Raw genomic sequence first — 12,397 nt, 5'->3', positions numbered from 1 at the left:
CAACTTTTTGTTTGGGGAGGGGGAGGCCAGTATTGCTTATTTCATATTGCTTATAATAATATCAAATTTTTCGAACGTATATTCTCGGCAAAAGGGGCCCGAGCACCCACCATTTAGAACCCAGGCTACCGGAACATCACCCCTTGACCCCAATGAGAGAAAAGTCTGAACTGCCACAGAAAAAACAGTTCCTGCTGTAATAGAGCTAAAATAAAATTTATTTACCAGTAACACTTTGTTTTGTTTACGTAGCTATTTTGTATATTATGTAAATTCTTAGGAAATTCCCATTGTGCTGCATTCCATTCTATTGTTGTAGGATTATGTTATACTACACTTTAACTACAGTGCAACTAAGTATACAGAAAATAACTCACGGCCCTTTTCAACTCGATATGTGGCAGAGAGGAACAGAGAGAAAACGACTTCTTTCGTCAGCACTTTGAACAAACATCAAGATGCTTCTCCCAAAAAGCCTCCCTCTTAAAACTACTACAGTGTATTCATAGATGCAAGCATTTTACAAGTATTAATTACAACCAATCAGCTAAAAACACGTAAGACCTAAAACCAAAAGAAACATCGATAATTAACAGCAAAGTTATCCGGAAATAAAGTGTTTGTCAAATATTAAAATTATAGCCTACAATGGTTCGAGTTCAAAATGTCAAAGTTCATAAACTAACATCGTTCGATTTGGTGTACAGCATACCCCCTCATTAGGATTACATCATGTTGTGTAGTCATTAGTTTCTTTTAGGCAACATTTCATGCTTAGTTATGCTCTTCTGGTAATTTCCTTGTGCATATAAATAGACGTATATAGTTAGATTATAGTTCATAGACTATGGTTAGATTTAGAGAGATTCGGAGAGAGATTCAGAGGGTACAGACATGAAAGGCTAAACATTAGAATGAAGCTAACCGTATCGCCCAAGAGCCTCGTAAAAGCTTTTGCGGCCCAGTTTGTATTCAGGACTAAATTGGCAGATATTTTTTTGGGGGGGTGAAGGGCTCAAAATTTCCGACTGACAAAGGTCAATTCTAATTTTGTATAAGGGCCTAAACTTTAATAGTTTTTTACCAAAAAAACCTTATAAATTTTCTCGTAAATAATTATTCAGCTGTATGATAAAGTTTATAGATTTCGTAGATTTGGAAAATCGAGCATAAAGACTGTTAGTTTGAAGTTTAATTAGTGCATCAAAACATACATAGTCCAAAAATCAGGTGTTAATTTTTCTCCTTCTACGACTTGCCCATTGCTCCACTATCTTATCTAAATTTACGTTGTCCAAAATGTCTTTCTCGCAAGTAAGAACCATAAGGTCGTTTAGTCTTTCACAGGGGCGGTGCCAAGAAATTCAAAGTGGGGGACTCGAATTGATAGAATTATTAGACTAAAGAACCATCTTTTGAAAAACGCACTAAAATGCTTCACGATATTTTATGCCTATTATTTTATGGGGCACTCGTCATGGAAAAAGGAGAAAGTTCTTGACAAATCATGGGAAATGTACTGCGCTTCCTTAGGCATTGCTGAGAAATTATATTTCGTATCCCGTTTTTAGAAGCAATTTGATTGAATGATTATCACACTATCCCCATTACGACGAATGTAGTTGAAAATATTTGCATTTTCATACAAAACTTCGTTTTTCCTGTATTGCATCGCTTCTCATTCTTTTAAGAACTGCCTTTTACCAAACAAATATTTTCTTCTGAATTTATACCTTTCTTATGCTTTTATTTGAGCTACAGTTCACAAGGTAATTTGAGTGAAAACTTCAATTTTCACAAATGATTCAAGTTTTCTCCGATTAACCTATCTTTCTACCAACAGCTTTAAATTTTCCGACTGTCCTCAAATTTTCCGACTGGATGAAAGATTAGGGGGTGTCACACCCCCACACCCCCCAGTATTTACGTGCCTGTGCTTGAGAAAGACTGCGCTCGTTAGTTTTTGTATATTTTTGGATATTGTTATAAGTATTAGAGTTCGCGGAGAACCGTCGTTGATTATGTTAGCAGTTTGATTAAAGTTTAGCCTTGGAATGTTACATGATGGAAAACGGAAGAAAAGTTTAGCCGCTCGCACATTTGTCATTCTCTAAAGTTTCAGTCTTCGCAGTATATCTCTGGATTTAAAAATCCATTTTACACTGCCCCCTTCCTGCCCCTTTTTGAAATTCCTTCTTACCCCCCGAATTTCTTACTTACATCATTCATACAGTACATTACATAATTATCTGGGTCACATGAGCACGATGGATCTCTTTGGGTCTTTTTTCAATGGAAAAATTTGGGTTTTGGGGCGTTGTATACTTTCGCGCAATGCATGATGGTAAAATTCTCCCCAGTCTTGTGACCATCATTCCAGGTCAGCGGATGCTAAAATATTCCTGTCTTGGTATCGCCTGAGCTTGTGAGTGTTGGTGTAGTTCTGTCTTGATTAATATCAATTTTATCGCCATCTACAGTGTAGAAATCAGCAAATCAATATGTCTTCAGATGAACCAACATACGTAGCATTTTTCGGTGTCATGGGAGCAACTTCGGCTATGGTTTTTAGTGGTAAGTAGACGAGTTCTTTCCATCCTTCTGGGAGGGCCTAAACAGCTGGATGGTCGCTTGACCAGTTGGCATCATTGATTCCTGACCTTTATGAATTCCTTTTTGGTTACTTCGATGTATCTTGTAATACTTTCTCTTTCAATTTCTTCAATTAATTGATGGTTTAATGATTGCAAAGATGAGGTGCTATAATTATAAATGCAACGCTGAATTTTCCATGGATGCCATGCATGTTGGATGTCGGAAATCCATTTACTCATTTCATTCTACGCTAATTAAAATTTTTCAATAAGTGTAATTGCAACATATCTTACTTTGTTTTTAAAATGTTCGAAGAGTCAATTTCTTGTGCGTTTTTGTTCGTCAACCATAAAACAAACATACATACCTACAATGCCTGCCAAAAGTCTTGGAACACTGACATCAATTTCCAAGGTCAAAACCAATCATCCCCCTCTCCCCCACGGAACAATGTTGGTTTACTATCAAACGGACTAGGATTTTAGGAAGCACTTTCTTTTGCGCTTCTTTTATGATATTTCTCTAAATCATCAACATTGTTTGAGGGGGAAGGGGGCGGAAGTAGCAAATTTTTTTCATGAAAGGAATGAAAGATATCAAATGCAGCGTAAATTGGTGGGTGTTCCAAGTACTTTTGGCAGGCATTGTCTGAATTTCATTTTGAAGCTTATTAGATATTCCACCAAAACCAATATCCTCCTATAGGTTTTTGATGGTGCTGATTCCATTTCTGCCATTTTCAACATCGTACGTGTCACCGATAAGGAGATATGGGGGTATTGTCTCTTTTCGGGGGTGGGAGTAAGCTACCCCCATAAAACTAAATGCCATATTTCAATTAAGGTGAAAATTGCTAAAATCAAAATCGATTTCCAATAAATAAGATCAAGATTGTATTTTGAATCTTTTCAAAGGCTCGTAGACAGATGGCTGTCTAAGAAATAATGGGATAGATGAAGGAGACAAATATGAGTGGCAGCTAGAAAATAATCTAAAAATGGAAAGGATGCAATTTTATAAAAGTGACATCGATTCCTCTGTTTCATGTTTCTAATTATAGATAAGGTCGTATTTGAGAATTATGTCGGGTAGTGGCTCTCCTTTTATCACGGATTTACAAGTTGTCATTCATATAGGCCCTTGTTGTGCAATTCAGTGCCCAAATGACAAATTTCAGAGTGTTTACCTAAATTGTAGAAAGGAACCCCGTGTTTCCCACATCAGAGTTCCCAACTGATTGATCTACTATTCCATGTTGGTTGGTAAGGGAACTGAAATAAAACTGACATCCACTCGCCTTCCTGCGCTCCTAAATGCTTGGTCCAGAAGCACTACAAAGAAAGCCCTCTTCCCTACTGTTACTGCATTGCCAAAATGGCCTTTAAGTTAGACTCTACCTGCTACTTTTGTCTTCATAAAGCGCAAGGCAGATTATTTCATCGTTAATTGATTGCTGTATTTGTTTGCGTGACATTTGCCACAACAAAATATATTATTTCATCGAATGTAGCGCGCGTCGATGTGAAGGACAAGGCCCCGCAAGGCAACTCTCACCCTCGGAAATGAACGCTTGTAGACCGTTGTGTAGACCGTGGCTGTTTCTTCGCAATTTTCTGACTTGTCAGGGGGATGTTTGCCCCCAAATTCACCCAAAAGGTGTATAATAATACCCCTCAAAGATAAAATTAACCTTTGTATGAATTCCATGAAGAAAACGGCAAAATATGACGAAAATCCCACGGTCTACACTCAAAAGGAGAATAAGATCTAGAGTACTTCAAATTCAATTCTCAGAAAGTGTAGACCGTTGACACTTTCCTGAATTTCTTCAGTTTTACAACTTGTATCGATCTGAAAACCTACAATATTTTTTATACCAGCCATGCACACCTACTGACGAGGTTTCGTCTACTTTCTTTGAAAAATACGATTTTTATGAACATTTTAAATGTGTAGACCGTGGCTGTAGACCGTTGGTAACCATTGGCAATAGGCATTTTCATACTACATCACGTGCCCATTAGGAAAGGAGCGTTCTTTCAATTCCTAGCATACTTTAACAATGGAAAACGAACAATTATAATTGGCACAAACCATTTTCCAATTACTGGGACAAGGGAAGATAGAAAATAATAGGGAATGGGGTGTCTATGAGCGCTACCATGTTGCCACATGTGAATGCGAAGGAGCATAGCCTAAGCAAATTTATTAAATTCGTAGATGGTTTTGGGAGGGTTATGGTGGATAAAATTGAGCCATTTGAACAGTTTCTCACCAGCATGTTGTTCGCAATTATTTATATCATGCATAGTTTGTAGACATTCTCATGAATTTTTTTGTTTTTTCATCAACAATTAAACCATAAATAAGGGGACTTTTAAGCAAAAAAAAACACTTTTTCAAAAGCACTAAACTATACTGTTTTTCCTTTGAAAATTGATAGTTTTCTTAAACCGATGATCGAATTCTGCACAAAATACTTGTATTCAATAATGATTTAGATGATATTGACGGAAAAAATCAGTAGAATGTTTTTTGTAACAAATAACAATACTCGGATATCTACTATATCAATCGTTCAGAGTCCAAACCCCCTCCCCCCCTTTTAACTGGGTAAAGAGTGAAAATTTCGAATTTTCATTAGTAGCTTTGAGATCAGCACCATCGAAAACCCTAGGGTAGCACAATGTTTTGATATCGCAGATTGCTGTTTTCGAGAAAATTTTCAGACAATGCCTGCCAAAAGTCTTGGAACACTGACATCAATTTCCAAGGTCAAAACCAATCATCCCCCTCTCCCCCACGGAACAATGTTGGTTTACTATCAAACGGACTAGGATTTTAGGAAGCACTTTCTTTTGCGCTTCTTTTATGATATTTCTCTAAATCATCAACATTGTTTGAGGGGGAAGGGGGCGGAAGTAGCAAATTTTTTTCATGAAAGGAATGAAAGATATCAAATGCAGCGTAAATTGGTGGGTGTTCCAAGTACTTTTGGCAGGCATTGTACATATGAACTGGGTGAATGAATTTGTAAATGAATTTGTTTTCACTCGTATAAAGTGATTCTTGACCAGAGCCATCACCCTTGACTGTTCTTGTTTTTAATTTTATTTAATTTATTGCTTTTCTGTTTAGCTCTCGGAGCTGCTTATGGAACAGCGAAGAGTGGTACTGGCATTGCAGCCATGAGTGTGATGCGACCGGAATTGATCATGAAATCTATTATTCCAGTCGTTATGGCTGGTATTATTGCTATTTATGGCTTGGTCGTAGCCGTCCTTATTGCTAACGGATGTATGTATATTTGCACTGTATATTTATAATAATTATATGAATTATTAGTCAACAAGTTTAGATTGCCCTATCAGTGAAGCAAGTCATCCCTGAAAAATATTTTATCAAAATACCAACCTGTTGGTTTATCGATTCGTTTTAGTTTTTCATTATCCTCATAGCTTTCATTACATTTCATTTATTCTAGCTATCTATGTTTATGGCTGTGAATGATAGGTCATTTTCTTTATTCAAGTAAACTTTCCTAGAGGAAGCACCCCCCACTTACAATGCCTAGGTCATTGACCAGACACATGTTTCTTTCTCAATAACACACATAACAGGCTATTTGATTGTGCTTCTGAGACCATATAAGTTAACCATTGTTATAAACCCCCACAACCCTACTTATTTTATAGAGAAATAAAACCTCTATATATGTATTAAGTTTCTTTGTTTTTCTGTATCTGGTTAAAACAAATCTGTTTGAATTATGAACATTTTCATCATGTTTTCAATTTGTTGCAAATTGGCCAGGCACTAAGCTAACACTCCCAAAACTGTGGTTACAATTTTAATCTATATTTTTACTTTCTTCTTTACATGACTAATTGTTGTTATAATGATGATTTAAGTAGATGTTGATCAGTACCTGTATTGATCACACTATCATTTTTGTTTGCCAAATTTATCTGATTAAAGACAATTTTTGTTTTCCCCTAAAAAGATGTAAACTTCTTGAAAGCCATCTTACAGCCCTCATAGATAATTTTTAGTTAAAATGCATCATGCAATGAATAACTTTTTTGTTAAAGTTATCATTCATAACCATATTGTTTAGTAAAATGTTGTCTTTTTTGTTTCAGTAAATTCAAAGTCTTACAAATTGTTCAAGTAAGTTATTTTTGTCTTCTTTGGTTGTATGAAATATATATAATATATATAACATATTATGGTAGATAAAATTGATTGTCCCAAGAAGAAAATGATATCTATATGTGTTAAGGAACAAATACTTTTATAGACTGATGAAGTCCTTTTTTATTTGTCTTAAAATTGTGACTATTTTCATATGTGTATAAGACATATATATAGTAAAGATATTCTATCTATGACTTTAATGCTGTGTTACAATTATATATATCTTTTTTTGTTTTACTACCACCAAAATATGCCCTTAAGCTACCGTCTTTGTAGTAAACTTGATCAAAATAATTTTTGTCTATGATCTTCTATGAAATTTCAAAGCACATTCTCTTGTGAATACTGTATATAAGTTGATATTACTTTTTATATTGAATGAATACAATTGTTTTTTATAGGAGCTTTGTTGATCTTGGTGCTGGATTAAGTGTTGGCTTGAGTGGTCTTGCTGCAGGCTTTGCTATTGGCATTGTCGGAGATGCCGGTGTTCGTGGCACTGCTCAGCAGCCAAGGCTGTTTGTTGGTATGATTCTCATCCTTATTTTTGCTGAAGTGTTGGGTCTCTACGGTCTCATTGTTGCCCTCATGTTGACCACAAGACCATGAAAACAGTATCTTATGGACAGAATAGTATTTAATGGGATAATGAGCTTGATAAAGAACTGAAAATCAAAAGAAAGAACTGAGACAGTGCCTTCTGAACAGAAGATTTAACAACACAATCTTATTTGAACATGATTTTCAAAAAATATGACATGTGAGTGAAAAATACCTCTGATTTTCAGTATTATAAACAATTCCTTTTTAATAGGTCAATGCTTTGTAAGAAGCTCCTGTCAAAGTTGCATGAGAAGTTAAAATTGTGGGTCTCTGTTGCAATTGTGGTATTCAAAACTTTGTACTACAATTTGGGTTACAGGTTACAGGAGTTTTTATCAAGGGGAAGGATTGTGAAATTCGTTTGCCCATGGAAACTATTATATCATGCAAAACTGAATGCAGATGATCTTAGCTTTTTGGCAGGAACTTCTTTCACAAGCTTGTAACTTATATTAGCCCAGTGATGAATAAATCATTTGATATTTAATGTTTTCTTTATTTTAAATTCAGTAATTTAGAGTTCATGTTTGTGAGATAAATTTCACGAGTCTCAGTTCTCTGGAAAAGCAATGTTTTCTTTGTAGTATTCCAATTTGGTTAGAAAATTTATAACTGAAGTGAATCTCTTTTTTTAAATTACTTTCAGAACTTATATTGTTTAAATGGCAAAGGAGTCATAAAGTCTTGCCTGTTAATTGGAAGTTTCCTCAGTTGTTCTCTACACCTATTTAGAACAATTTTGTAAGAACACAAGCCTCAAAATTGGTCAATATAGTTAAAAACAAATTGAAAGCAAGCTGAAGCTGAGATACTGTAAAATGTAATTTTGAACAATGGAACATTCCATATCAAGTGTACCCAAAAAACCTCATTTGCACAGTGACCCTCATAGATTTTGCTGATAATTTTTGTAGGTGTAGTGCTCTATAAGAAAATCTTACACCTAAAATTTCAAGGTTCTAGGTCAACCAAGGTCAGCTCAATTAAATCAAAACTGAACTCAATATTTGTTTACAGTCAAATCTTGATATAGCAATCATTTTTGCAGTTGTTTTGTACATACCTTTGTTACATTATATCAAGCTTTCATGAGCTGGTAGCATTTCGTGGCCTGACAAGCTTCAGTATAGATAACCTTTGAAAATGGCATTTTTACACATACCTGCCTGCTTTAGATGAGTCATTGTGTAAAATCCCAATCTTACCCCACTCTGAAACTTTCTGTATCAATTTTCTGGTAACCAAGGAATATTTGAAAAAAAATTCATCAGAATCAAAATTGCCCCCTGGGCGTGGTCAACATTTGAAATTTTGGTGCACTGTTTATGTGAGTATACTGGAGAGACAGAATTTTTGTGTTGTTTTAGTCAGATTCAGAATTACAAGAGCTTTTATTTGATACCAAAATCTTTGTTGTAGGTGCTACAGAACAGAAACGATGGGCATCTGGGTGTGGTCCGGATGCCCCCAATTTTAGGAATTTTGCAATTTTTGACCTGTCATAACTCGGAAACGGGTTGACATAGAACCCTCAAATTTTGGGTGTTAGCTTTTCTTATAGAGCTCTACACCTACGCAAATTATCAGCAAAATCTATGAGGGTTACTTTACAAGCTGGGTACACTTGACATGGAATATCCCCAATGTGTCATCTCAAAAACAAGTGAATTTTCAGTGAAATTTCAAAGTTGTTGTCAAATGAAGGTTGTCTCACTCACTTTATTCGCAAATAAAACCTGAACCCCTAGAGCAAAAAGCTAACCATTGCTCTGCTTACACCCTCTTAATTTAAGAATAAATTAAGAACAATTCAGCCTCAGATTTCTCCAAAAAATTAAGAACAGTCAGTCTGAACTTAAATTTGCTGGTTCTTACTAATAAGATTACTTTTTGATTGGATGCTTATATTTATTTATACCATCATCATAATTGTCACATTTTTCATCATTTTCAATTGTCATCATCAATAGTTGATTGGTCATAGTTCTTTTGGCTAGATTTTGAAGCAGGCATTAGTATTTTGATGGTTTTCTAATAAACTCTACCTTTAATACTTTACGTTTTTAGCAAGTTTCTTAACAAGAAAACCTGATTTTATCAATTTTTTACTAATTTGATTTGTTTGACCCAGAATAGGAATTGCTCCAAAGCTTCTTAAGTTTTGAAAATATGACCCTAGAATTTGAATAGAGGATATTCAAAATGTGTAAGCTGCCACATAGCAGTGCACAAAGACTAATTAATATAAAGTTTTTCTAGGTCTACGAGTTTTACCATCTATTTTGAGGCACTTAACATTCCTTAATTAGCTGAAATTTTTTCTCTTCTCAAAGTGACTGGTTTTCGCGTGACATTTCAACTTTACTTGATACCTGAGCAAGCTTCAAAATCTTTAAACCAGAAACCAGGAAACTAGTTTATAGAGGATGTCGGATTCAGTATTTGATTTAGTCTAAGAAACCTCAATATTAAAAAAACTTCCGTTCATGTAGTAATACATGAAACTTATTATTGTATGCTGTTATTATCAAAACTGCGTTCCTTGAACTTTCAGGGGCTCTGCTTAGTAAGATATTTTTTAGAAGGCTTTCTGGCTGGTTTGTTGCAACTTTCGGGTTGAGTGGGAATTTTTCAAATCCCTTGGATACATAATTTTAAGGGGAAAATATATGAGTAAATACAGTGCCTCTTCAAGTTTTTTCCTTAAAAACAAATCAGTTCGTACTTAAATTTGCAATATCAGAGTCGCAATGAAATGATAATTTTAAAGGCTCTTGCGTAACGAGCATGCTTAAGAAATTGACTGTGTTTTGCATTTTCCTGCAGTACGATATTAGGCCGGTTTTGGAATTATAATGGGAAAGCATCCGGTTGCAAAAAGCCTTTGATGAATTTCGCAGGAAGTACTATGAGAATTTTCTATCGCCGAGTTGGCTTGGTTTGCTATGGAGTCATTATGATACCTTACCTTGGAGTTATTATTACATGATACCTTACCAGTGATGATGAACCAAGTGCAAACTTAAAGTAAAAAATTTATGTAAAAATTTACGCTGCGAGCAGGATTCGAACCTGCGAGGGAATATCCCATTGGATTTCGAGTCCAACGCCTTAACCACTCGGCCATCACAGCGTATGAGGCCAGGTGATCAAAAAGCCAGCAAGACCCAATGTTGAGAAGTTTATGATCAACAATTGTAAAATAATGTTGAAAAATAATGATAGATCGGTTTTGGAGTTTATTTTTTAAAACAACGATAGAGATAGTGCTGTTGAGATACAATTATCAGGGTCTCCGATGAAGGGAGGCCGAGGGGCCATGGCCCACCTCGAGAATTGTTCAACATATTTTGCTTTAGAGCTTTGTTAACTGGCTGTGCCATATTTTGTTATGGTTGTTAAATTTTCGCTTGCCCCCCCCCTCCACTCTGAAATTTGCACCGGGGCCCATTATTAATACATCCAGTCCAGAATCAGCGTCATTAGTTAACATTTGAAATGGTTTGTAGGGGTAAGGTTTATTGTCTAAATTTCGTAGCCAGGAGAACAATTCCAAAATATTAATATGTCTCCAAGATGATACCGAAACCCTACCTAATTCAGAAAAGACTGCATCAGTGGTACCTAGTTGATGACTTGACACTTAAAGCATATTTACATGCTGCTAGATGAACCTTCTCAAGCTTTAACTGCTCGTTTGTTCCCCAGACATCTGATGCATAATCGAGAATAAGCATTATTATATGGTCAAAAAAGTAGAAATAGAGTTTTGGTTGAAAACCAGGCCACTCCTTCGCTTGCCACGGCAAGAATACTTATACTGAACATTTTCAAAGTGCACTGCAAAAGAACGATTTGATTTCAGTGTGACACCAACACCAAGATGTGTGCATTGTTCACATTCCTCTACGTTTTTACCACCAAGTTTCCACAATAGCTTTTTCGGGCTTAGAACCTGATTTTCTTTGGAGCAAGTCACTTTTGTTCTTTGGATACCGGGGTTGAAATGATATTTTCGATTATGTAACCTCCTATGCACGCTTCTCTAGAGAAAGTGCTGGCGGTTTTTAGACAAGAATTTTTTGAACAATCTGTTTTCCAGGAATGAATTTGCTTACCACCGGCTTGATTCGAGGATGGCTCAGTTGTTAGAGGCGCTGACTACAGACCCAAGGGTCCGTGGTTCGAGCCCCTGGCATGACCAAACTCTCACCCAGAGTGAGGAGAGTCGCCAGCTCTCTGTAAGTCCAGGCATAGGAATCATGAGGTGTGGTCACATCGAGAGGAAGGACCAGGACACTGCTCGATAAGCATAAGCTTCTCAGTGTCTTAAAAACTACCTTCGGTAGAAACAAATACAAAAAAATATACAGATTCAATTAAGTCTGTTGCTGCATACGCCAAGAAAACATTATATATGGTTTAAACTGAACTCGTATGGTTTCCATTCGGCGGATAGAACTCACAAAAACTGAAAGTCACCAGTGGGATTCTACAAGGATCATGTCCAGGGCCTCTCTTTTTTTATCTTGTATGCAAAATTAACTTCGAAGAGGCCCTGTCAACATTCTGCTTTAACATATATGTTGATGACACCAGCATTTCTTTAGTGGGAAAGACCCTCTCCAACTTTGACTTGACGAAGGAGTAAAGGAGCATCATGAACTGGCATAAATCTAAATGAGGAAAAGTGCGACTTCATATTTCTTGGTAATAAAAAACAGGTAAGCAAGTCCTCTGAAATTGGTTTTGGTAATATAATATCCAGATCATTGTAATATTCCATTATGGTAACCATCGCGTTAATTAAGACGAGTACATGTTCCTTCAGCGCGTCTATAGACTCTTGAAAGCTAACTAAGCGAAACTTATCGACGAAATGTCAGATTTCAGATATGAAATTAAAAGAACGACTTCGAGAATGCGACTGGAAGACTCAGGGGTTATTCTAACGTGGTTTTGTTACCGTTTTGTGGTGTTGTAAATTTGATTGGAAATTTGT

At 35.9% G+C, this 12,397-nt stretch overlaps 1 protein-coding gene and 1 non-coding gene across 2 annotated transcripts; one reads left to right on the top strand and one right to left on the bottom strand.

Moving 5' to 3' along the window:
* The first annotated feature begins 2,385 nt into the window (after window positions 1–2,385).
* On the top strand, window positions 2,386–8,012 carry LOC135686417 (V-type proton ATPase 16 kDa proteolipid subunit c). The gene is made up of 4 exons (XM_065202642.2): window positions 2,386–2,574; window positions 5,734–5,892; window positions 6,738–6,765; window positions 7,194–8,012. Exons 1-4 carry the CDS (start codon window positions 2,502–2,504, stop codon window positions 7,399–7,401), a joined length of 468 nt encoding a protein of 155 aa, XP_065058714.1. The 5' UTR covers window positions 2,386–2,501; the 3' UTR covers window positions 7,402–8,012.
* Window positions 8,013–10,446: 2,434 nt separating this feature from the next.
* On the bottom strand, window positions 10,447–10,528 carry Trnas-cga (transfer RNA serine (anticodon CGA)). The gene has a single exon. It is a non-coding gene; the product is annotated as a tRNA-Ser (tRNA).
* Between the last annotated feature and the right edge of the window lie 1,869 nt (window positions 10,529–12,397).

This window comes from Rhopilema esculentum, chromosome 6 (assembly GCF_057945365.1).
Source record: "Rhopilema esculentum isolate cy_ngs chromosome 6, ASM5794536v1, whole genome shotgun sequence".
NCBI classification, from domain to species: Eukaryota; Metazoa; Cnidaria; class Scyphozoa; order Rhizostomeae; family Rhizostomatidae; genus Rhopilema; species Rhopilema esculentum.
Note: the sequence above shows the minus strand (reverse complement) of the source record. Positions and strands in the feature narration are given on the sequence as shown.